At 34.8% G+C, this 27,429-nt stretch overlaps 1 protein-coding gene across 1 annotated transcript; it reads left to right on the top strand.

Annotated features, from left to right (window-relative positions):
- The first annotated feature begins 1,326 nt into the window (after nt 1-1,326).
- LOC131971377 (natural resistance-associated macrophage protein 2-like) lies at nt 1,327-25,812 on the top strand. Its single transcript, XM_059332801.1, has 16 exons — nt 1,327-1,702; nt 3,947-4,036; nt 4,998-5,149; nt 5,248-5,370; nt 8,144-8,263; nt 9,855-9,961; nt 10,046-10,116; nt 10,216-10,283; nt 11,492-11,647; nt 12,939-13,097; nt 14,390-14,476; nt 15,389-15,508; nt 16,549-16,698; nt 19,864-19,937; nt 20,020-20,173; nt 21,925-25,812. Exons 1-16 carry the CDS (start codon nt 1,660-1,662, stop codon nt 22,030-22,032), a joined length of 1,782 nt encoding a protein of 593 aa, XP_059188784.1. The 5' UTR covers nt 1,327-1,659; the 3' UTR covers nt 22,033-25,812.
- The last annotated feature ends 1,617 nt before the right edge of the window (nt 25,813-27,429 follow it).

Raw genomic sequence — 27,429 nt, 5'->3', positions numbered from 1 at the left:
AGAAAGTATCCTGTGTTTGTTCTCTGTGGTGTTTATTTCAAATCTAATGTGGAACTAAAATGTGTCAGGACGAAAAACCCACATGAGTCCGTGTCTGTCTCCACCCAGTGGCTGCTGCTGCACATACCGCTTCAATGTGAAATCATTTCTTTTCTTTGTAGGACAATGAAAAATAAAAACACTCTTTCCTGCCGCTAGAGGGCGGTAAAACTCCTGCAGCAGGACAGAGCTGCACGTCACGACATGTCCAGTAAGTTTTTGAATCTTTTTTTGCATATTTTTTGCAGGGAAGGGAAATTTGAACAGCTTTATCAAATGCATCTTCTAATTGAATCAAAAACATAACTATATTTTGCATCAAAGCATAATATAAATGTAATATAAATTACTTTTCTACAGTCAAAATCTGTGAATCAATATTATGAGACATAGATATTTTTTACAGGATTATTCAATTGCTTAATGGCTTTGAATGTTAAATTACAGTTAAATCTATGTAAAACTGTACAATAATACACATCATATTAATGAATGTAACATGTACACACCTTTCTGGTTGTTGTTTTTTACAGTAAAAATTAAAATTTAATGTAAAAAATAATAGTAAGATAAGATATGACACATGGAAAACAGAATAAAAACATTTACAGACATTCTATACACATTATATACATACATTTCTGCTATTTGGCAATTATTATTAATACATATTCTATGTGTTTGTTTGTTTTCCTGAAAGTTCTTTTCATTTTGCAGATATTGCGCATTGGAGAAAATATTTTAGCATGTTAAATAGTAAAAAAACAACAACAGTATTTTTATAAATTAAACTTAATGCAATACTAAATGCAGATATTTACTTTATATTATCTGTATTTTAAATAGATAATCTGTAAAATAAATATCAGTTGTTTACTGTTATTTGATAGTAAGTGTTTGGCAACTTTTGCTGGCAGACTTTTTTTTAACCTAATTATAATAATAATAATAATAATAATAATAATAATAATAATAATAATAATAATTATTATTATTATTATTATAAAATACCATTTTTTAATTAACGTTCAAATTTTAAGTGTTACTTTATAATTATTATAATTATTATTTTGTATTTTGTATTAAGCAATTGAATAATCTTAAGAAAATGAATTTACCTTTTTTTAATGGCATTTCCAAACTTGAAAACCCAAAAAAGAATACAGTAAATTTAATACGCTTTTTAGTTCTTTAAAAAAAATCTATGACCTTTGTATAATAATAATAAAAAAATAAATAAAAAAATCATAATAATAATATTGTGTAATGTGTGTTTTATTTTGAAATCTTTCCCTCTCCGCTGAGTCTCGTTTCCTCCTGATTCAGGATCAGTTCAGACCGTTTCTGTTTATAAACCGGGTCACGTGAATGACAGGGGACATCAGGGTCACAGCGGAACAGAGCTGACTTTGTCCTCCTCCACCTCCTCCTCCTCCTCCTCCCTTACCTGTCAGGTGAGTCGACACCTCACTCGGAGGGACGATGTCCAACCTGCCGGATGTTCTTGTTCTTCTCCATAAACAGGAAAAAGAAACAAGGAAGCGAGCAGGAGGACACAATGAATCAGATTCCCGGCATGTAGCTGCTTGTTTTTATGAATTTTAAACTTTTATACTTTTAATGTCGCGGGAGAAGAAGAATATGTTTTCCTTTCTGCGGGCAGGTGAGTCAGTTTCAGTCACTGTTTTCATTTAAAGCAGCAGCGGTGAAATGTAACTAAGTACTTTTACTCAACTACTTAACTAAAGTATATATTTAAAATACTTTAAAGTGTTTAACTAGTTCCAGTCAAAAAACATTTTTACTTTTACTCTGATTCATTGAACCACAACAAGCACCTTTAGGGTGTTTTATCACTCTTTTAACATTTTACTCTCAGTGTCCTTGTGTTTCACTGCAATATATAAAACCTATATAAATCTATAAGTCCTGCAGCTCTATGGAATCAGCACACTAATGGCTAGAAGTGGGAACAACTCAAACATGTCTTTTTGCAGAAAAACACAGTAAGAATGACAGTAATCAGAAAAAAAGTAGAATTTCTCTGATATATATATTTTTTTAAAATTGGAATAAAATGGAATATATTCATCAACACTTTTCCAAGTTCCCACAAGTGTCATGAATATTGTCGGGAAAACTTGTGTCTCCACATATTGAAGTATTATTTACTATAAATTATTATTTTTGAATGTGAATAAAATGTAATTTTTATATACAAACACACAAGTGCCCACAAGTGTCAGGAATGTTGTAAAAAGAGACACAAAACAATCATAAATGATGAAAGAGACACAAAATGACAGAAGACACTAATTTACCTGAAATTACAAAAAAATTACCAAAAAAGAGACAAAATTACCAAAAAGACATAAAATGACAGAAAAAGACACAAAACTACCCAAATTTACCAAAAAAGACACAAAATTACCAAGAGTTATATAATATCAGTTTTCTCCACATATTGTACATATTGAAGTCTCTCTGCTCTGTGTAAACAGCCTCTCCTGTCCTCTCCCCTCTGCTCTGTGTAAACAGCCTCTCCTGTCCTCTCCTCTCTGCTCTGTGTAAACAGCCACTCCTGTCCTCTCCCCTCTGCTCTGTATAAACAGCCTCTCCTGTCCTCTCTTCTCTGCTCTGTGTAAACAGCCTCTCCTGTCCTCTCCTCTCTGCTCTGTGTAAACAGCCTCTCCTTTCCTCTCCCCTCTGCTCTGTATAAACAGCCTCTCCTGTCCTCTCTTCTCTGCTCTGTGTAAACAGCCTCTCCTGTCCTCTCTTCTCTGCTCTGTATAAACAGCCTCTCCTGTCCTCTCTTCTCTGCTCTGTGTAAACAGCCTCTCCTGTCCTCTCCCCTCTGCTCTGTGTAAACAGCCTCTCCTGTCCTCTCCCCTCTGCTCTGTATAAACAGCCTCTCCTGTCCTCTCCCCTCTGCTCTGTATAAACAGCCTCTCATGTCCTCTCCTCTCTGCTCTGTGTAAACAGCCTCTCCTGTCCTCTTCCCTCTGCTCTGTGTAAACAGCCTCTCCTGTCCTCTCCTCTCTGCTCTGTGTAAACAGCCTCTCCTGTCCTGTCCTCTCCGCTCTGTGTAAACAGCCTCTCCTGTCCTCTTCCCTCTGCTCTGTGTAAACAGCCTCTCCTGTCCTCTCCTCTCTGCTCTGTGTAAACAGCCTCTCCTGTCCTCTCCTCTCTGCTCTGTGTAAACAGCCTTTCCACTGTATTTCAAATGACACATGTAGAATAAAGACATTCTGAGACAAATATCAACATTTAAAACAAGTTTTGGTCACTTTTTCTAACAGAAACTTTTGTAACTGATGATCCATTCAAGGACTGTCAGAAAGTTCCAACTCTGACAATAATGCCGGTTTTCCAGTTTCTTTCTACATTAAACGGTGTATATTTGGGCTTCAGAGGGTTAAATCAGAAAATAATCATCAAGCACATTTTACAGCCACTTTTGCATAAATAATGCATCATGTTTACTTGTCACAGAGTATTTGTACAGTGTCGTATTACCACTGTTTATGTTCTTCTTATCAAACGTGTCTGAGGTGACTTTTCTCTGTATTTATCACGTTTGAACAAGGATTTATAGCGCAACAAAGATTATATTGACCTCATTTCCTTAATGGCAGCCATCATTTCCTGGATATAATGTCATAAAATATAATGTAACATCCGCACAAAGTTATTGTTGTTTTTCTGATGTGAGGCTCAATCACCAGCAGCAGGTGCATAGTCACATAAAGAGCAAATAACGCCCTGAAATGGCTTGTTGGAGTCCAGAGGGTTAAGTATGTCACACCAGTTTTCTCATGGTGCTCTCTCTGAAGGATTTAGTTTTGTTTGCACTGTGAATCACATAAAGTGAGTTTAAATCTCAGTGTAATCACCTGTTTGCTTCCAGCCAGAGACCCGTCTCCTGAGAACATCCACATCTCCTCTCTGCCTCCCAGCATTCCCACAGACCTGGAGCTGGAACGACCCGTAGACCGAGGTGAGGACGTTTGTTTACTTTAATGGTTTTTATTTAGTTTCGTAAGGAGATGTCTCCTCTGACTCTGAAGCGTCAAGCTTCAACAAGCAGCTTCAGATCGTTTTTTGCTCTTTTTACATTTTTCCTCTCTGTGTCCTTGTGTTTCAATGCAATATATAAAACCTATATAAATCTATGAGTCCTGCAGCTCTATGGAATCAGCACAATCATGGCTAGAAGTGGGAACAACTCAAACATGTTTTTGTGCACAATAACACAGTTAGAATGACAGAAATCATTTTTAAAAAGCTGAAAAAAATCCACAAGAAAACAAATATATTTTATTTAAAAACTTAAATAAAATGTATCATTTATTTAGTGACATTTAATTAAAAAATATAATAAAATTTAATTTTTATATACAACACTTTTCCAAGTGCCCACAAGTGTCATAAATGTTGTGGGAAAAATGTTACATATTACATATAAATATTGTACATATTGAAATATGGTCATGTCTCCAGCCTCTCCTGTCCTCTCTGCTCTGTGTAAACAGCCTCTCCTGTCCTCTCCTCTCCTCTCTGTGTAAACAGATTTTCAGTGAATATTTGTCACGTGACTGTTGGTCTCAGCAGAATCAATCATGTCTTCACAGTGTCTCTGAGGAGCAGAATTTAATGTTTTTAACAGGATCTGGTTAGTGCAAATGCTTTATTTTAAATGACACATGTGGAATAAACAAATCATGACACAAATATCAACTTTTTAAAGCTTAGTTTCAGTCACTTTTTCTAACAGGAACTTTCATAACCTATGATCAGTTCAAGGACTGTCGAAAAGTTAGAATTTCAACAATAATGCCTGTTTTTACAGTTTCTTTCAACGATAAACGGTGTGAAAAGAAAAATGAGAAAACAAGATGATTTAGAACAGAGAGTCATTGTTCTTGGTGCAAAAAAATGTATGTGTTTGTGTGTTTCAGAATGTGAGGTGGAGGCAGAGAAGGCAGTGATCCAGACCACACACACACACAGAGGCTCGGCTCCCTCCGTCTTCCTGCAGAAACAAGATAATGAACCTGTTTCCAGTACTTACTTTGAACAGAGGGTCCCTGTTCCTGAGGAGGATGGCGAGGTACCAGACAAATACCAAAACCTGCATCTGCAGTTTAATGTTTCTAGGTTAAATTGATTATGATCCCAGTATGTGAACCGTTCCTCTGTGTCCTGTAGAAAGCGTTCAGCCTCTATAAGCTGTGGGCGTTCACCGGGCCCGGGTTCCTGATGAGCATCGCCTACCTGGACCCAGGAAACATCGAGTCCGACCTGCAGTCTGGAGCTAAAGCTGGCTTCAAGGTGACTACAGTAACACTCAATGATTGTTGTGTTGATACAGTGTTTATTTTAGTAGATAATTGGGTAATTCTTATCTTTTAGATCTGTAAATTTGTATTAATGTCCATTTGTTTACTAGAAAGAGCATCATTTGGCACTTTTACAGTCAAAGACATAATGTGTAACTTTTCCCCATCAACCCTCTGAACCCCTGATTGATGAGTATGTTTTCTCTTCATGATCACCAAAAACACACCGGTTATCATAGAAAGAAACTGTAAATTTGCAATATAAATATAAGATTATAGCAGAAGTGGACTTAGTCACTGTGGTGTCTCCCATCAGTTAACCCTCTGAATCCCATTTTCACGAATGTATCTTTTCTTAAATAGATCACCAAAAATACACAGTTTATCGTAGAAAGAAACCATAATAACAGGCATTCTTTTAAAAATTATTTTCAAATTTAACACACACAGTCCTTGAACAGATTATTGGTTACAAAAATTTCTATAAGAAAAAGAGACCAAAACGAAGCTTAAAATGTATATTTGTGTCAGAATCTCTTTATTCTACATGTGTCATTTTAAATAAAGCGTTTGCACTAACCAGATCCTGTTAAAAACATTAAATTCTGCTCCTCAGAGACACTGTGAAGCCATGATTGATTCTGCTGAGACCAACGGTCACGTGACAAATATTAACTGAAAATCTGTTTACACAGAGCAGAGAGGAGAGGACAGGGGAGCCAGTTTACACAGAGCAGAGAGGAGAGGACAGGAGAGGCTGGAAACATGACAATAATTTAATATGTACAATATCAGGAGAGCCAATCATTTTTCCAATATTTGTGACACCTGTGGGCACATATATTAATGTGTATAAATATATAATAATAAAAAAAAAAAAAAATATATATATATATATATATATATATATATAATTTAAATTGGAATAAAATGTAATTAATTTAAAACACTTTACAAGTTCCAACAAGTGTTATGAGTACTGGAAATAAATGTCTCCCCATATTGTACACGTTGAAGTATTTTCATGTTTCCAGCCTCTCCTGTCCTCTCCTCTCTGGTCTGTGTTAACAGACTTTCAGATTGATGCTTTATTTGTGAAACGTTTTAAATAACAAATATTTACAGAATAAAGTCATTTTGACATAAATCTTAAAAAAGCTTTGGTTTGGTTACTATTACTAAAGGAAAATTTTCTTAACCTATGATCTGCTAAAGGACTGTTCGAAAGTTTAAATTCTGACTATAATGTCTGTTTTTACAGTGTCTTTCTCTTGTTTTCGATGACATTTTTGGCAATCTTTTAAAGAAAACATCCATTTCAATGGTGGGTTCGACTAAACTAATTAACATAACAATCCTAAAATCAGTCTCTACTTTGCTGATAATAAATACCAAATGACATAGTTTCACTTCGGTCATTTCCTTTCTCTCTTAAATCGTCTCAAGTCCCACAATGCTGCAGGTCAAAGTCTAACAGGTAAACACATTCTTGAATTCTTTAGTCGCCAGACCTGAAACAAAGTGAATGAGAGGAGGAGTGAATGTGTGACTGAGCCCTCAGGCTTCAGTCTGACTGTCGGTCCATTACTGTGTAATTATTTTCATATTTCAACACTCACAAGGCTGCAAAACATTGACAGAAAAAACTCACTTATTTGTGTTTACAACATATTTAACCTCTCATGCCGTTAGAGGACAAAGTGCCTGCAGCTTCATGATTTATTCTTGCCTGTTCTATCTGATCTAGCTCAGATTCTAGCTCTAATGAGCCTAATGAGATGTTCTTCATGTGTGATGATGATGTTAGTGAATGAAACTTGAGCTCAGTGTATAAAATGAGCTGCTGTTACAACCACAATCTAGAGACTAGAGACCTAGAGCATTCAGAGGATGGATGGATTTACACACTATGTCCACAATAAGGGGCTTTCTCAGCAGGCAACACAACACAAGTGTTTGTCTTCCAATTCCAGAAAATACAGACAATTTTAAAAAACAAATCACAGCATGGGTTTTTTCTATGTGGTTCCAAAGGTCTTGGTGTATTGATGTAATAGTGTGGAGGGTTTTTGACTATTTTTTATCCATTCTCGAATTTAAAAAACTGCTTAATTCAGCAGCAAATGTGTGTAACAAATGGTATCAACCCAAAAATTGCTGTAACAACTTATGGAACATAGTTGAGCTGGAAATGGATCAGAAAGCCAAACATTAATGTTCTAAACCCATATACACCTTAATATGTTTACTTGAATAATTGATTAATTAAGTATTTTTATAACAGATTTATGACTAAAACAACTTGGTATACAAACATATTTCTGAATGACCTCAGGGATTAAATCAGATGTTTCGAAGATTCACTCCCTCAATTTTTAACACTAAAACTACATTTTAGTGTTAAAAATGTTAGAATTTAGCACCAAATCTGTGTAACAAATGGTATCAAACCAAGAAGTGCTTTAACAATGAGACTCTTTTTTTATTGCAGATTTATGTCTTAAACATCTTGACTCTCAGTGCTGAGCTACATCTCAGATTAATCTTCAGGTTCCAGCTTTCATGATGATGATGTTCAACACTTCTATGTGGCATTTATTGTTGACCTGCTATCTCCCCCTAAAAATCCACTGACCACAACCCCCAACTTTTTGTAAAATAGCATGTCATTTCACAAACTCAGCATCATCTTATTGCTCCTATTGGAGCTCAGAATGAAAGTATCACTGCAGTAGATAACAGAAGCCTCCTCTCTCTCCTGTCAGCTCCTCTGGGTGCTGCTGGCAGCGACCATCATCGGCCTGCTGCTGCAGCGGCTCGCTGCGCGGCTCGGCGTCGTCACCGGGATGCACCTGGCCGAAGTCTGCAACCGGCAGTACCGCACGGTGAGAGATCAGAGCTGTTAACTCTCACTGTGTTCACTGATTTCAGCTGTGATCTGCTTCCCCAAAACTCAGCAGCAAAGCAGAAATGATCCAACAGAGAGGAAGCAGAACTCGTTCACTGAAACTGCCTCAGCACATAAACCTGCTCTGTGATCGGCTGATTAAATGATCTAAACTTTCAGTTCAAGCCAAATGTATTAAAACTGTGAGAAATTGCATTTACATTAACAGTTAAATCCAGAGTGACTTCATGCATTCTTGAGTAAAAAAAACTGTCACTACTTTTTTTTCAGCTGGAAACGTTTTCAGAGGCTGCAGACTATTATTTAATATGATTACTTGTTAACTTTGGAAACATCATACATTCAAAAGACTTTTAAAAAAAAAACTTGATAAAAAGCACAAAAAAAAGAAAATGTATAATATATATATATATATATATATATATATATATATATATATACCTATACATACATACATACCTATACATATATACATATATATATATATATATACATTTAAGTATTTAATATAAAGATAAATTAGACCAAATTAATATTATATTTTTTAAAAGATTGAAAAAAAAAATTATATATATATTATTATTATTATTATTAATAATAATAATAATAATAATAATAATAATTTATATATACATTGAAATATTTATTAGAAAAATAAACTACAACAAATGAATATTGAACTTAAAAAAAAAATTGAAAAAAAACCTTGACATGTTTTTTAAAAAGCTTGAAAAAATGAATAAAAAACAAATTTAAAAGCGTAAAAAGAGAATTTTTTTTAATGAATAATATGTCCATTATTTATTATAAAAATAAATTAGACCAAATAAATATTCTATTTTTAAAAATTAATAATATATATCATTTTCATTTTATTATATTGAACTACAACCTTGGAAATAAAAATGTGAACAAACTCATCAGCTCTCAGAGAAAATAAAAAAAGACCAAAAGGGTTCCAAAGTTTAAATAAACTTTTCTGCATTGTTACCTGATAACGTCCCTCATCCAGAGAATAAGCTGAGGGGAAGATTGTGTTTCTTTTTTTTTTCTTTTTTTTTTTGGCCCACCACCACCACCCCACTTTTGGAGGACAACTTTATTTTTATTTACAGAACAAGAAAAGGTCAAACAACTTAAACAGAAAATAAGGTTAATAAAGAAAAAAAAGAAGAAAAAAAAAGAGTAGATATTTACTGCACCAGTTGTTATTAACGTTGATTTCTGATAGTTAATAGGTAGGAGGAGGGTTTATTGTGTGGCCATACATATATGCTGATAAGCAAATCAGCAGACAGACAGACAGACAGACAGACAGACAGACAGACCAATGGGGGAATTTTATGTAAATGCTACAGATGCGTATGTGTGTGTGAGTGTGTGTGAAAGTGTGTGTACTTTGTATTTATAAGTGCTTGTATATATGTGTGGGTAATTTTTGGGGGGGAAAAAAGGGTGTGTTGCAAAGTTCTGTGGAATTGGGATCAGGCATTTGTAGAGGTGAATTTTTTAATAAATGTAGACAGGAAGAGTGTGTTTCTGATGTTGATGTCCTGCCGTGTGTCCAGGTGCCTCGGATCGTCCTCTGGCTGATGGTGGAGCTCGCCATCATTGGATCAGACATGCAGGAGGTCATCGGCTGCGCCATCGCCTTCAACCTGCTCTCCTCTGGACGGTGAGCAGACACAGAGTACATTCAATTATTCACATACTGAAGAAACAATTCTAATGTGTGTGTGTGTGTGTGTGTGTGTCTCAGGATCCCGTTGTGGGGCGGTGTCCTCATCACCATCGTCGACACGTTTGTTTTCCTCTTCTTAGACAAATACGGTGAGTTGTTGTTGTTGTGTCATTCTCTCAGTGAAAAAAATCCCAACAACAACAATAATTATAAATAAAACTCTTTTGTTTCTGTTTGTGTGTCTGCAGGCCTCAGGAAGCTCGAAGCTTTCTTCGCTTTTCTCATCGCCATCATGGCCGTCACCTTTGGTTACGAGGTACAAATGTTTACATTTCTGCAGACATGACGAAGTTAAACCAATTTTTAATGTCGCCAATTTAATGTCAGTCAGCTTGTTTTAACATCATAACTAGAAACATATATTTTGGTCTATTTTTTCAAGTTAACTCATTTAAATTATGTATAAAATTTCTGTCAAATTGAGTCACATTATTCTAACATGAACTGAAAAATCTGTAATAGGAAATGTATCAAACTAACGCCAATGGAATTTACTTAAAAGTTTATTTAATTCATGTTATCACTGTTAATTAAATTACATTAAATTAAATAATTTTAATTAGTTGGAACACATTTTAAATACACATAATTTATTAACAGTAATTACATGAACTTAATTTGTGTAAACCTTTAAGTTTAAGTGCACACATTGTTCCAAGCAATAATAATAAAAATAATAATTTGATAATGAAAATAATAATAATTATTAGTTTTTCAAGCAACATGTGCTTAAAATGTACAATTTGTCCAATAAAAATATGGACGTACATTAAATACTTCTGTAGAATACAAATAAAGCTTCTAAACATCTTTATCCTAATAATAAAAAAACATTTTCATATTTTTTTCTCTTTAAATGTCACTTTAAACAATTAAAGAAGCAAGCACCCTCAAAAACAATATTATTGTAATTTTAAGACCAATGTACGCCTCTAAAATAACTGGATTATAACAAAAAGTTTTATTTCTTAGTTTTCACACATGAATGTGAAAAATATATTAAAACATCCTCAATAACCCATAAGTAGCCCTCTGCAGCCCATTTTGGAAAAATATTTGTCTGGTGTTGACTGACCACTTTCTAATGTGTTTATACATTTATATGCAGTGTATGGTTGGTTTTGTATTTATTCTCCCCCATCTGTACTCTTATTTCTATTATTTATTATTTTATTATTTATTTTTATTTACTTATTTGTATCATTTTGGTTTGTTTTTTTTTTTATTAAATTTATTTATTTTTTATTATTTTTTTATTGAGTATTTAAGTTTCCTTCTTTTGTTTGTGATTTATATTTACTATTTGTGTTTTACATGGTTTGGGGCATTTCTTCGGAGTCCCAGTAGTTATATGTATGTGTTATTATGTCTGAAAATAAATAAAGATAGTGTTGAAAAAAAAAACCCCACCCTCAATAAATAGAAGAACAGAGCAAAAATTATGTTTTTTTCCTCTCTCCTCAGTATGTGGTGGTGGGTCCGGACCAGGCCCAGCTGCTGAAGGGGATGTTCCTGCCGTACTGTGAGGGCTGCGGTCCGGAGCAGCTGGGTAAGGCTGTGGGCATCGTGGGAGCCGTCATCATGCCGCACAACATCTACCTCCACTCTGCTCTCGTCAAGGTGCCACCAGCAGCTTCCTTTCCTTTCTTTCTTTAAATCATTCTGCCTCTTTTATAGAGAGTAGGGGGTTGTGTTCAGTGGATTTTTAGGGGGGGAACATGGTGAACATCATCTGAAAGCTGGAACCTGAAGATTAATCTGAGATGCGGCTTAATTAAGAAATTAATCAATTAGGTAAACCTATCGAGGTGTATAAGGGTTCAAAACTTTAATGTTTGGCTCTCTGAAGTCCATTTCCAGCTCAACTATGTTCCATAAGTTGTTGCAGCAATTTTTGGGTTGATACCATTTGTTTCACACATTTGCTGCTGAATTAGGCTTGTATTTTCGTTGTTCTGGTCAGAAATCAAAAATGCCTTAATTAATTAATCAATTAATTCATTAATTGAACTAAATTAAAAGTAGTCTCATTGTTGCAGCAGTTCTTGGTTTGATACCATTTGTTACACAGATTTGTTGCTAAATTCTAACATTTTTGAAAATCAAGAATTGAGAAAATATTAACAACAATTCTTCAAAATAACAAGTTGTTTTAGTCACAAATCTCATAAAAAATTGCCTAATTAATCAATTTATGAAGTAAGTAAACCTATTAGGGTGTATAAGGGTTCAGAAGATTGTTTGTGTTGTTTGTGTTTGATGTTTGGCTTTCTGAAGTCCATTCCCTGCTCAACTATGTCCCATAAGTTGTTGCAGCAATTTTTGGGTTGATACCATTTGTTACACACATTTGATGCTGAATTAGGCAGTTTTTTTATTTTGAGAATGCATCAAAATGGTCAAAACCCCTCCAGAATACTACATCAATAAGCAGAGACCTTTGGAACAACAACAAAAATCCATGCTGTGATTTGGTTTCAAAAACTGGAGATTTCTGGATTTTTATTGATTGGAAGACGAGCTCTTGTGTTGTGTTTACTGCTAAGAAAGCCCCTTATTGTGAACATAGTGTTTGAAGCCATCCATCCTCTGAATGCTCTAGGTCTCTAGTTTGTGGTTGTAAAGTTTCATGAGGCTGTGATTATCCTAGAGGTCACAGCAGCTCATTTTATACACTGAGCTCAAGTTTCACTCATTAACATCATCACACATGAAGAACATTGGGCTCATTGAATCCACAAGAGTCTCAGCTTTCCAGTCAGACCCCATTTATGCAGCTCACAGACTGTTTAGGGACCCCAGGATGCACAAATATTAATGTGCAAGAGGCGAAGATAATGCATGAGAAAAACATTGTGGTTTTTGCTTTAAATAAGCTGTATGTATTAAGTGTCCACATGTTGTGTCTCAGTCTCGGGAAGTCGACCGGACGAACAAGAAAGAAGTGAAAGAAGCCAACAAATATTTCTTCATCGAGTCGACCGCGGCGCTCTTCATCTCGTTCCTCATCAATGTGTTTGTGGTCGCTGTGTTCGCGGAAGCTTTCTACGGACGCACGAACCAGGAGGTGGTGAGTTTCTCTGCAGCCGCACTCACAATCAGGAAGCAGCTTCTCTCTGATATACAGCTCTGGAAAAAATTAAGAGACCACTCTCTCAAATATTTCTTAAATCAGCATCTCTACATCTATGGCAGCCAGTCCACTCCAGTGCAAGGTTATAATAGTTGTGATTTTTTGTTTTCACATTCAGTTAGTTTTAGTTTAGTTTTTATTTTTTGAAAATGCTTAGTTTTAGTTTAGTTTTTATTAGTTTTAGTGTTAGTTTTAGTTTTTTTGTAATGGGCTATATGCTGGGTGCCAGATTCAAAGAGGTCATAATAAATGTTGCCTTTATTTCCTTTGGTTTATTCATCTCAGCCCCAATAAGGTTATTAACTCTTACAGTTCCAGGTGTTTTGATTTTTTTTTCGAGTGTAGACATCCCAGTCTCAGTAAACATATTTACCATGTGTTGCATGTTCAAATAGAAACACTGAATTATGAATGAAAAAAGTTGACAAAAACGAAAACTAAGGACATTTTTACTATAATTTTAGTTAGTTTTAGTTAGTTTTGTAACCTCACAATACAATTTCAGTTAGTTACCGTTTTTTTAAAACTCTAGTTTTTATTTTTATTTCAGTTAATGAAAATGTTTTTTCAATTCTAGTTTTCGTTATTTCGTTAGTTTTCGTGAACTATAATAACCTTGCTCCAGTGTTTGTTCGATTCCAACACACGCCTCCTCATTCTACTTAATGAGACGCTGATCAGCTGATCACCTGAACCAAATCTTATTTTTTATGAGGAAGATTATAAAAACCACTATTGTGATAAAATATTGAGATTATCCCACCAATAATGATTTCTAAACTCTTCCTAAATTAAAATATTAGTGTTTTTTGAAAATTAATATGAATATATTTTCTTTGCATTATTCAGAATACAATTGTCGTTTTCTGCCAATAAATGATCTAAATAACAATATTTTGATTTCAAATTTAAGAGCAATGCTGTCAGCACTTCATAGAATGGAACAAAAATGTTCATTTTACTCAAATGTATACCTATAAATAGTAAAACTAGCAAAACTGATCATTTTGCAGTGGTCTCTTAAGTTTTTTCCAGAGCTGTATATAATACTAGGAAATAAACAAAGTACTACAAAATGTAATATTCACAAGTTGAGCAATGACAAGACACAGACCAAGAACAAAAAACAGCTAAAAAACATGTAATTCTAATAGAGAAACTGGTTTGAATGTGTGTTTCTTTTGGCTGTTGTGCTACAGATGTGCATGTTTTTATTTTCTTTGATCCAGTACAACGTCTGCAATCAAACAGGAAGTCCTCACTCAGATCTCATCCCTCAGAACAACCAAACTCTGGAGGTGAACATCTACAAAGGGGTGAGTTCAGCTCAGACAGTTAACAGTTAATGCTACAGGTAACATTTTGCAGTTCTTTTACTTTTTAACATTTTATTTTTACCAGCCAATAATGGATATTATTATGTAATATTCAGCTTATTAAACTCTTGGCTGATAATATGAAGCCACATTTCTTCAATGACTTAAAAAGTGCAGCATTAAGATAAAGATTAAGATTTCCTTTTCTAGTCCCACAACGGGGATTTAATGAGTTACAGCAGCACAGTGGATAGCAAAAAAACAAGTAAACAAGCAGTATAAACTAGAAATATAAGAGGTTTTGGCAAATAAACAAATAGAAATATAAAAAGTATTAACAATTAAAACAGTAATAAAATAAAAACTTGTGAACATTATACAGTCATGGAAAAAAATATTAGACCATTTTTTCCTTCAGTTTCTTGTTTATTTTAGTGCCTGGTACAACTAAAGGTACATTTGTTTGGACAAATATGATGATAACAACAAAAATATATTCTAAAATAATTCTCGATAATGATTTTGGTTGTGATCAAGAAAACCATGGAAATGTCCAGATATCAGCTCCTAAATTAAACTCTTAGGAGCTATTTTTGTTGTTAACATTATATTTGCCTAAACAAATGTACCTTTAGTTGTACCAGGCATTAAAATGAACAATAAAGTGAAGAAAACAAGGGTGGTCTCATATTTTTTCCATGACTGTGTACAATGTAGACAGAGTCAGTGGTTGGATATGGAATTGCACAGAGAATATTGCACATATAAATTAAATTATAGAAATATTTTACAGTGTGCAGTGATTGCCAATCACTTACACTCGTCTGCATTCATTCGTCTTTTGTGTTTATTGAAGCTCAGTGGGATTTAACCTGTTCTCTGCTGCTGACCTCCTCTCCTCTCTGGTTTCAGGGCGTGGTGCTCGGCTGTTTTTTTGGCCCTGCGGCGCTCTACATCTGGGCCGTGGGGATCCTGGCGGCGGGTCAGAGCTCCACCATGACTGGAACATACTCGGGACAGTTCGTCATGGAGGTCAGTGGAGGAAAACACACACACGGTGCTCAAACTGTAGAAAGGTTTCACCTTCATCACAATCAGACAATCAGTCGGTTTCTTAAGCTTTAGTTGTGACCTCATTGTGGAAGCTTTACAGCAAACATCTGAGTGTGGAATCAGGCTTTACAGGCTTTACATTTTACTCACTGTGTCCTCATCTTTCACTGCAATATATAAAATCTATATAAATCTATAAGTCCTGCAGCTCTATGGAATCAGCAATCTAGCCAATCATGGCTAGAAGTGGGAACAACACAAACATGTCTTTGTGCAGAATAACACAGTTAGAATGAAGTGAATAAAATGGAATTTATATATAAACACTTTTCCAAGGGCCCACAAATGTCACAAAAAGTCACAAAATTACCAAAAAAGATAAGAAAATATCCAAAGAGACACAAAATTACCCCCCAAAAAGATAAGAAATTACCAAAAAATGACAAAAACAGACCAAAAAAACACACAAAATATCCCCCCAAACAATGTAAAAATATCAAAAAGACACAAAATGACCAAGATGTAATATGACCAAAAATAGTTTTCTCCATATATTGAAGTATTGTCATATTTCCAGCCTCCCCTGTCCTCTCCTCTCTGCTCTGTGTAAACAGCCTCTCCTGTCCTCTCCTCTCTGCTCTGTGTCAACAGATTTTCAGTTAATATTTGTCACGTGACCGTTGGTCTCAGCATCATCAATCATGTCTTCACAGTGTCTCTGAGGAGCAGAATTTAATGTTTTTAACAGGATCTGGTTAGTGCAAATGCTTTATTTTACATGACTTATGTAGACTAAAGAGATTCTGACACAAATATCAACATTTTAAGCTTCGTTTTGGTCACTTTTTCTACTGGAAACTTTTGTAACCTATGATCTGTTCAAGGGCCACCGGAAAGATAAAATCCTGACGATAATGCCTGTTTTTACAGTTTATTTTGGTGTATCTTCTTCTTTGCTGTCAGAAACAAGAACAGCTCTCTCGTAAATGTCACAGTCTGACGTGTTTTGGTGCCTTCAGGGTTTCTTGAACCTGCGCTGGTCACGTTTTGCTCGGGTGCTGCTGACCCGCTCCATCGCCATCACTCCCACGCTGCTGGTGGCCATCTTCCAGGACGTGCAGCACCTGACGGGCATGAACGACTTCCTCAACGTGCTGCAGAGCATGCAGGTCAGTTCACCGCCCTTATATATCACCTGTCAGATCACCTTCATCTCATCACACTTTGCTTTTCAATTCATTCTTCTACAATATTTTGTCACGTGACCGTTGGTCTCCGCAGAATCAATCATGTCTTCACAGTGTCTCTGAGGAGCAGAATTTAATGTTTTTAACAGGATCTGGTTAGTGCAAATGCTTTATTTTAAATGACACATGTAGAATAAAGAGATTGTGATGGAAATATCAACATTTAAAGCTTCAATTTTATTACTTTTTTTATAACAGAAGCTATAAAACTCTGACCATAATGCCTGTTTTTACAGTTTTTCTATGATAAACAGTGTGTTTTGGGCAATTTACTTCTCTGATATACTAAAATACATTATGCAAAGAAATTTTAAAATAATATAAAAAATAAAACCGATTATTTGACATACATAACAAGGGATTCATTAAGTAAAATTAATTATTAATTATGAATTATGTTCATTCCAGAAGAACTTTATATTATAAAGTCTTAATTTAGTAGTAGTGATATTTATAACTAAATATAAAAGCATGTAACTTTCAATAGCTGGTTTCACTCTGAAACTTGTTATTTCTTGTTATTTATTTTAATCATAAAGCCACAATAATAAGGCTGTTTTTGTAACTTTTGTACATTTACCCTCCTCTTATGTTGCAGATCAAAGTTTAAAATATTTTTTTATAAAAAGAAAAAAATTAAAAATGTACATTTTTTTTAAATTAATGTCATGTAAAACCATTGTATTTTATATGTAGATCTTTCCAATGTAGGCCTACATTAAAAAAAATTTTAACATGCGAAAAAGAGTAAATAACACCATTGCACTAAATATTGATTGACATGGTTAGTAATGGAGATATTAATGAAATATAAACAACATAGCAGGAGGGTTAATGGAGAAATGTGTCTTCACTTTAAAGGGGAATCCAGTCCTTCTCTTGTGCACAATAACAAAAATATATATTTGAACAGGGATTTGAAACTACTCTGAAGTTTTTTGAATGAAACATAAAAAAAGATTAGCGTTAGCGTAACTTCCTGAAGCACAATTTCTACTTGTTTTTCCTGGTAATTTATACTTTCTTTCTGGAAATGTATACTTTTTCTGGTAATTCTACTTTTTTTTGGTAATTTATACTTATTTTCTTGTAATTTTGACTTTTTTTCTGGTAATTTATACTTATTTTCTTGTAATTTTGACTTTTTTTCTGGTAATTCTACTTTTTTCTCATAATTTTGACTTTTTTCAGGTAATTCTACTTTTTTTCTGGTAATCTATACTTATTTTCTTGTAATTTTGACTTTTTTTTCTGGTAATTCTACTATTAGTAGGTAAAGAACACCATCGCACTAAATATTGATTGACATGGTTAGTAATGGAGATATTAATGAAATATAAACAACATAACAGGAGGGTTAATGAAGCAATGTGTCTTCACTTTAAAGGGAGATCCAGTCCTCATCTTGTGCACAATAAAAAAATATATATATACAGTAGTGTTCAAAATAAAAGTCCAATGTGAATAACCAGATTAATCCAGGTTTTTAGTATATTTTTATTGCTACATGGCGAACAGTAACCAGTAGGTGCAGTAGATTCTCAGAAAACCAACAAGACCCAGCATTCGTGATATGCAGCTCTTAAGGCTGTGCAATTGGGCAATTAGTTGAAAGGGGCGTGTTCAAAAAAATAGCAGTGTGGCATTCAATCAGTGAGGTCATCAATTTTGTGAAAAAACAGGTGTGAATCAGGTGGCCTCTATTTAAGGATGAAGCCAGCACTTGTTGAACATGCATTTCTCTTTGAAAGAGGAAAATGGGTCGTTCAAGACATTGTTCAGAAGAACAGCATACTTTGATTAAAAAGTTGATTGGAGAGGGAAAAAGTTATAAAGAGGTGCAAACAATTATAGGCTGTTCAGCTAAAATGATCTCCAATGCTTTAAAATGGAGAGAAAAACCAGAGACACGTGGCAGAAAACGTAAGACAACCATCAAAATGGATGGAAGAATAAGCAGAATGGCAAAGGCTCAGCCAATGATCAGCTCCAGGATGATCAAAGACAGTCTGGAGTTACCTGGAAGTGCTGTGACAGTTAGAAGACGTCTGCGTGAAGCTAGTCTATTTACAAGAATCCCCCGCAAAGTCCCTCTGTTAAAAAAAAGGCATGTGCAGAAGAGGTTACAATCTGCCAAAGAACACATCAACTGGCCTAAAGAGAAATGGAGGAACATTTTGTAGACTGATGAGAGTAAAATTGTTCTTTTTGGGTCCAAGGGCCGCAGACAGTTTGTGAGACGAGCCCCAAACTGTGAATTCAAGCCACAGTACACAGTGAAGACAGTGAAGCATGGTGGTGCAGCATCATGATATGGGCATGTTTCTCTTACTATGGTGTTGGGCCTATTTATCACATACCAGGGATCATGGATCAGTTTGCATATGTCAAAATACTTGAAGAGGTCATGTTGCCTTATGCTGAAGAGGACATGCCCTTGAAATGGGTGTTTCAACAAGACAATGACCCCAAACACACTAGTAAACCAGCAAAATCTTGGTTCCAAACCAACAACATTGATGTTATGGAGTGGACCTTAATCCAATTCAGAACTTGTGGGGTGACGTCAAAAATGCTGTTTCTGAAGCAAAACCTCGTGTAAATGAATTGTGGAATGTTGTTAGAGAATCTTGGAGTGGAATAACAGCTGAAAGGTGCCACAAGTTGGTTGACTCCATGCCACACAGATGTGAAGCAGTTATAAAAAACTGTGGTCATACAACTAAATATTAGTTTAGTGATTCACAGGATTGCTAAATCCTAGAAACAAAAAAGTTTGTACAAAATAGTTTTGCGTTTGTAAAGTCAGACACTGCTATTTTTTTGAACACACCCCTTTCAACTAATTGCCCAATTGCACAGCCTTAAGAGCTGCATATCATGAATGCTGGGTCTTGTTGGTTTTCTGAGAATCTACTGCACCTACTGGTACCTTGTTTGCCATTTAGCAATAAAAAAATATACTTAAAACCTGGATTAATCTGGTTAGTCATATTGGACTGCTATTATTTTGAACACTACTGTATATATTTTAACTGTGATGTGAAGCAGCTGTTCATCACTGTACAAACTGAATTTCTCTCCCAGTTGCCGTTCGCCCTCATCCCCATCCTCACCTTCACCAGTCTGCCGTCTCTCATGAACGAGTTTGCCAACGGATTGTAAGTTTATCTCCATCACAGAGACAACAATAAAGGATAAATGTTTCTCCTCTAAACACACTCTTGCTCTGTGTTCCTGCAGAGTGTTTAAGATCGGAGGAGGAGTCGTGGTGCTGATCGTGTGTGCCATCAACATGTACTTCGTGGTGGTGTATGTGACGGAGTTGGACAGTGCGTGGCTCTACGTGCTCGCTGCCATCCTCTCCATCGCCTACTTGACGTTTGTGGGATATCTGGTGAGTCACATGAGGAGATCTAGACTCTAAACCTCAAACTGCTTCCTGCTGTCTTGTCTTGGATTTCTCCTCAGTGTATATTAGTTTTAGCGCGTTATTATAGGTGTGAATCCCCAGAGGCTACAATTTTATCCCGATACTTGAGTCACAATACCATATTATTTTGATTTCAAGCAGTTTGCCATATGGTGAGTATTGAGATACAATATATTGCAATTTAACTGTTTAACTGCATTTTGTGTGCTCTCATGTTTTTGAATGAAACATAAAAAAAGTCTAACTTTGTAGCATTCATTCAACAACTTCCCAACGCAATATCCTGATGCACAATTTCTACATTTTCTGGCAATTTTGATTTTTTTTGTGGTAATTTTGACTTTTTTATTGTAATTCTACTTTTTTTCTGGTAATTTTTGGCTTTTCCTGGTAATTTGACTTTTTTTTCTGAAGGCAAATTAACTGTTTTTTTTCTTACATTAAAACAGTAGTTTTAATGTAAAAATATTTTAAAAATCTAAACTTAAAAAATTGGTTAAACCACGATATATTTCCTTAAATCTTCTAGTTTCATATGATACCAGTATCTCCGTTATATTCATAAAATTGAGCTGCTCCGGCCTCCAGGAAAACACAAACAGCAAAATACTGCCATCCGCCCAGCGGGCCATCGGTATGCTAAATATGCATACTTGGTGGCCATGAATCGATATAATATTGCCTCACAAAATATCGTGATACTATGCTGTATCGATTTGAGCCTTATTATTGTGGTAACTTGTCTAACTTGGTTTCAAAGTGAAACCAGCTATTGAATGTTACTTGCGTTTAGATTTTATTAATATACTATATTAAGACTTTATAATATAAAGTTGTTCTGGAATGAGCTCCATAATTGTCCTTTATAACATATTTTTTTGTTTTTTACTGTGCATTTACTTAATGAACCCCTTGTTAAGTATGTCAAATAATCAGTTTTATTTTTATGTTATTTTATATTTTTTGCATAATTTATTTTAGTTCATTAGAAAAGTAAAATTGCATTATGGTTGGAGTTTTACAGTTGTTACAAAAAGTGACCAAAAAGAAGCTTAAAATTTTGATATTTCTGTCAGAATCTCTTTATTCTACATGTGTCATTTAAAACGTGTCCAATAATTAAGCGTCTGCACTAACCAGACCTGTTAAAAACATTAAATTCTAAATTTTTAAACATCATATTTACTTATTTTCTTGTGAATTAATTGTATCAACATATATTTTCCTTTTTTTTTTAAATCTATTTTTTGTTTTAGCCTGTTTTTGCATCCTTCTTTCGTTTTTGTATATAAAAATTCAGTAAATGCATTTATGGTATATTTGAATAATCACATTGGTGTTGACACAGTGCTAAAAGAAGAAGAAATTTATACGAAATAATGGAATCATTCTTCCATCCGTTGTTATTTGGCATTTACCTTTAAAAACTTACATCTATAAATAATGTTTTTACTCAATAAAATCAAGTTGTTTATCAGAAAATCAGTTTTTCTCCTCCATAAATTCTACAGCTTTAACTGTCATCACATTTAAAAGGTGCAGTAATATATCTTCAGATTAAAACCAGCTCTAAAACTCGTACAGGTTCACACTGGAAGAAAATGTCCATATTTTAAATGTATCTTCCCTGTCTTTAGGTCAGATCCTTTGCATGAATATTGTTATTTTTCTTCATCCCTGTGTTGTTTAAATGAGTGTTGTTGTCCGTGCTGCAGGCCTGGCTGTGTCTGATCGCTCTGGGAGTTTCCTGCCTCGATCCGTCCACCAAGAGAGAAAACGACACGACGATCCTGATCGAGCGCCAGCCGGAGTTCGACTCCTGAGTCACATGTGGACAATTATTTCAAAGGTGCAGCTGGTAGCGACCCAACTCAGCATAATTCCTAGTCTTTCTCATTTATTTATCACAGAAGATGTTGCATGAATGGGATAGATTTTAATAGTATATTAAATATAAATATTAATATTTAGTAATCAGTGTTAGTTTGTTCTTTCAAGCCACCACAATGGCTGATTTTATTAAGTATTGAAGATGCCAAATCAGCAGGTTTACACTGTATATTATGGGAAGACTCTACAGGTGAATAGGGTAATTTTTTTTTGTAGATTATTATTTTTCTTATAGATATCAGGATGATTTTTGCATCACAATTTTTTATTTATTTTATGTTTAGATGTGCAAATGAGGTGTGAACATATGCACACATTTGCATATATTCACAGGACATAAATCCAAACTTTGGCTAAGGCAAATTTCAAAGTTATCAGAAAATACTGTAAAAAGAAGAAAAGAGTCAATTTTTGTCATGTTTTTAAGAACAAAATGTTCTTTAAATCGGTATGAATGACTGAATATAGTAAGGAATAAAACTGGTTAGTTTGGTGTCTGTAAGTGGAGCAGAAGTTGAGATTTATGAGAAAAAACTCACTTTGAGAAAACGGCCTTTTAAAGTTTTCATACATTCTGTAAATGACTATTTGAAAACAAAATATTGAATCTAATTAATAGCAACAACAGTATAGAACATGTAAAACACATAATATTGTGCAGTAAGTGCAGTTAGTGCAGGTCACGACCACAAGAGGCTTAAATGTCTGAACGCTTAGGAACTGAGTTGGAAATTACGTAATTTCATGGCCAAAATTCTATTTGATTGAATAATCATCTAGTGATATTCTCAATAGCTTTAATGGATTCATTGACCCAAAAAAAAGTATATTTTGATACTGAGATGGACCATCTAAGTGGCTTGGAAGATATATTGGTTCTCATAGATTTTATATGGCTGACATCTCCAATCCGCAATCTTGATGAAGTGGCTCCCATCAAAAATTTAAACTTATGGTGATAGAGAGCATGTGGAAAAAAATGTGGTGCTTTTGTCCGGCAAGTCCCCTTTATTTAGCTCAGCCGCCTGACTAAAAGGAGTAATGCTCATTTTAAAGACCTGGTGGCCACCATTTTGAAATTGCGGCATTTCTTGGAGTCAAAAATTGGTAAACTTTAAGTATGTTTTTAAGTACATCTGATACTACTGTAAACCATTGAGAAACCTTTTGTTAGATTTTTTGGAGGGTTAGTTTGCAACTGACTAGTTAAGTTAAATGTATTTTTCAGGCTCCATGCAGTTCCTGCTTCAGCCACAGGGGGGCAGTGCAGGCCACCACAGACTCTCCTCAGTTACAGTAAATAATATCTCCCCACCAGAGCTGAACAACATAACACAACACATTAAATGACACGGTGTGTTACATCATGTGTTGTTACGGCTGCACAGGCAGAGAATGATCACATCCAGCAAATAAAGACAGATAGTTTAACTGTCATATTCATGCACATACAGATGTGTTTGACATGCCTCTGTGAAGAGTTGCAACTATTGTGTAACAGCGAGCGAGCACTGCTGGTTACAGTGTTTGAATTCCAGTCCTGAAGAGCTGAGAGGAGAGGAGAGGCGGACGGACAGGTTTTTCTTTGCATTGTGGCGGGGAACTATTTTTTTTTTTTCCTGTCATGGAGGCAGAGTTATGTAAGAGGGGAGAGTCTTCCCACCGCCCCTCTCTGTTTTTGTTTTTCTCAATGAGCCAATGTCTCCCTGCCTAGGCCTCACAGCCTGTCCAGTAGGCCCCTTTCCTGGAAACATAGCCTAGCAGAGGCCACTCAGGGTTGGGAGGGTTGGAGAGGGAGGGGTGTGAGGGTGGGCTCTTCCAGCAAATCACATGATTGTAGACCCTTCAGTCCCGGCCCTACATGAGGCTCAGATGCTGCGAGCACATTTCAACAGCCAGTTTGTCATCAGCATGATTGGATGTGGCTAATGCATGGCAGAGTGCATGAGGCTGTAAGTAGACGCTGTGGATTCCCAGGTGTGACATGTAGAAATAGAACCACAACGCCTGATGGATACGTGTGTGTGTGTGTGTGTGTGTGTGTTTGTGTGTGTGTGTGTGTGTCAGAGGTTAATGTGATTTTAATTGCCACCTCAGATTTCAGCTGTAATTTTGCACCAAATATGTCTGATCTTTTCTCCTTTTGCCTTTAGTGATTTTTTTATTTGATTTTTTTACAGTGTATTTAGATTAATATGATCTATTTTTAAAGTGTTGTTTTTGTATATATTTGCATTCATGTGACAGACTTACTGATTTATTTATCCTTGTTGCAGCGGGGTGAAAAAAGCAGCCCCATGTTGTTTTATGACCGCAGCTCGCCATAACTGACTGATTTTAAAGACTTTGCAATTATAAAAATCATTAAATGCATTATTGAATTGTAAACAAACGGCTCGGCTGAACAAACACAATAAACCACAACATGGAAATACAGATTGCATGTCAGGATCATTTAAAAAATCATCACATTTGTTTGCATTTTATATGTATTCTCCCTTTCACTCAGGTTTGATTTATTCCCTCTTCCTTCCGCCTCATGTTGTTTTTAACGTGCCTGCGCATTAGTTTCTGTTAACTGATGAAAGATGGAGGAAGCTTTAACTTGTACCTGATGTTTGAAGTCACATGTTTTTTCCAGGGGTACACACAGCACCCTTAAACTCTCGGCTCAGGGCCTCAAACACCAGCTGATCCCCTTTCTTTCTCTCAGAGGAATGCAGGAGAAGAGGGCACCAGAGATCAGGCTCAGATAATGAATTTCAAGTTGATTTAGTTAACAGTGGCATCAGCTGTAAACCGCATGACATTTTCCAGCTGTGCGGTCCGTACTTATCCTGTATATATTTTTACACAGATCTGTCAGTGCTGCTCTAAAATGTCCGACACCAGGAATGCAAACAGCAGAGCCATTCTTGTTTATGTCTTGCATTGTGGCCACTGTGGGCACTGGCTGAGCTCGGGGTGTAATGGGCCCACATGTGTTCGGAACGGGCAGATTTTAAACTGCAAGTCCTTTTATTAACAAGTTTATTTTACTGGTTCTTTCTTCAGCTGAACTGGTCTATACATACACTAATTTATGTGCTTAAATATAGCAAATACCTGCTGCTGTCTGTGCATTACAGTGAGCGGATCACTGAGGCACTGCAGAACCTCCACGCTGTAAATATGAATATTGCCCAACATGATGTCAAACCCACTTCTATTCATTTGAACAAGGTAAAACATGTGTTTTAGCTCTGGCTGCTCAGGAAATCACTTTACTCAATGTGGGGGGAAATTATTATAAAATAGACAGGATTCGTCTGCAACAGATTGCATCTTCTTTTAATTAAGAAGAGTAAAAACAGCTATTTTTAATGCATTTTTTTCTCTAATTAATGACTGAATTGAGACCTAAATAATTGCTAAATCTTCACAGAGTTGTTTAAATGTTATACTTGTCTGTATTCTTTCACATGATGCAACCGGTATGTAATGTTTTTGATGGTAAAATAACTGCGTTGGAGTCTGTTGTTGCACAAATGTTCAGTGATTGCTGTAACACAGTGGTTCCCCCAGCAGTTTTCAGGCAATAACAAGTTGCAGTTTCATTTTATTGTTGTGTCAGTAAAAGGGAAGGAAAAAGAGAGAGAAAATGAAAGGAGCTTGGGTCATTGGTTTCACTCTGCCCTCTGTTACCCACACACAGACACACACACACACACACACACATACACACACACACACACACTACTACTACTACTACTGAGGGACAGTGAGCATGAACTTCAACATGGAGTTACATCTGCAAACAACTTTTTTCTGATTTTCGGAAATATTCAGTGCAGATTAAAGGGGGTCCAACAGATTCATAAGATCTGGAAGCATCTGCCAGGATGTTACATACATTTATACTAACTGTATGTTTAGAGTTTAAGTGTCCTCTTTACCCCTCTCCTTTATTTAATAAGCCTTAATACGTTTTTTTGTGTTCTTCATAATCAAATCACAGTTTCATATATTGATAAGATAACCATAGATAATCAACAACATCTGGACAATATACATCATACATACGTATGTGTTTTCGACTGAATATATTCTTTAATATCGTCTCAACACTGTTTTTTGGTCTCCATTATATTACGATTTCAACCCATACACTGTAAAAAAAAAGAAAAAAGAAAGACATTATTTTTTCCAAAAATTTACTGTATTATTTTACAGGCTTTTCTTGTTTTTTTCTACATTAAGTAAAAATGCCATAAAAAAGGTAAAATAAATTGTATTACCAATATTAATCATAAAATGGTTGTTGAAGTCTGTAAATGAATGAGTCTTCATAGCTTTTTTTTTTTTTTTACAGTATTTAATTGGTTAATGGTCATGAATGTTTGTTTTCCATTGAATTCTATGTAAAAATACAAAAAATACACATATAGCTGAATGTAAAATTAAGGCAACTTTCTGTTTTCTTACAGTAAAACTTTAAAGTTAATGTGTTAATGTAATAATGTTTTTAAATAAATTGTAAAAAGAAACCCTTATAAAATATGGCGGCAAAAGTTCCCAAGCACATAGTCATATTTATGTAAAAAAACCCAAAACCTTTAGTTATTCTACTGATATTTATATATTTCATTTTTAAAGAAATTATCCGTAAAATAACTTACGATTGTTTACCATGAAGGCAATTTTTGGCAACTCTTGCTGGCAGACTTTTAAGCATTTTTTACGATTTTTATTTTACAGTGTATAAAAAATGTGATCTTTTAAATGATTCATTCTAATAAAACAATCAGACTAGGAGTAATAGATATACAAAAATATATTGACAAATAAATAAAATAAACGTATTTAAAAAGAAATCGTGATTTCACACCTGAAAAAAAACACAATTTTTTTTAGGCTAACATATAACGAGCCTCACTTGTAGTATGGAAGCTAAATTGAGCAACAATATATATAACAAATAGAGAAAAAAATATTCTTTTTTTTTTTAAATCACGATTTTACACCTGTAAAAAAACAATTTCTTTTTCAGGCTAATACGTAACTCCACTATAGCATGAAACCTAAAATGAGCAACAATAATATAAATGATATTAGAATTAAGCATTAGGCTACAGGAAACAATAAAGTACACTACTTTAAAATAATACTAATAAAAAATGCATTATTTTAGCTTAAAATTAATATTATCTCCAACCTATTGGATACATTAAAGTAAATAAATAAATAAATAAAACAATAAGACTACAAGTAATAAATATATTAAAATATATTGACAAATAAAAAAGAAAAAAACTTATTTCAAAAGAAATTGCGACTTTACACCTCTAAAA

Source organism: Centropristis striata, chromosome 5, assembly GCF_030273125.1.
Source record: "Centropristis striata isolate RG_2023a ecotype Rhode Island chromosome 5, C.striata_1.0, whole genome shotgun sequence".
NCBI classification, from domain to species: Eukaryota; Metazoa; Chordata; class Actinopteri; order Perciformes; family Serranidae; genus Centropristis; species Centropristis striata.
Note: the sequence above shows the minus strand (reverse complement) of the source record. Positions and strands in the feature narration are given on the sequence as shown.

Bases quoted from the DNA above. Each gene is read 5' to 3' on its own strand.
- LOC131971377 (XM_059332801.1), top strand. From the start codon at position 1,660: ATGTCGCGGGAGAAGAAGAATATGTTTTCCTTTCTGCGGGCAG. The intron at 14,477-15,388 runs GTGAGTTCAGCT...CTCTGGTTTCAG, and splicing joins AGGTGAACATCTACAAAGGG to GGCGTGGTGCTCGGCTGTTT. The intron at 15,509-16,548 runs GTCAGTGGAGGA...TGGTGCCTTCAG, and splicing joins CGGGACAGTTCGTCATGGAG to GGTTTCTTGAACCTGCGCTG.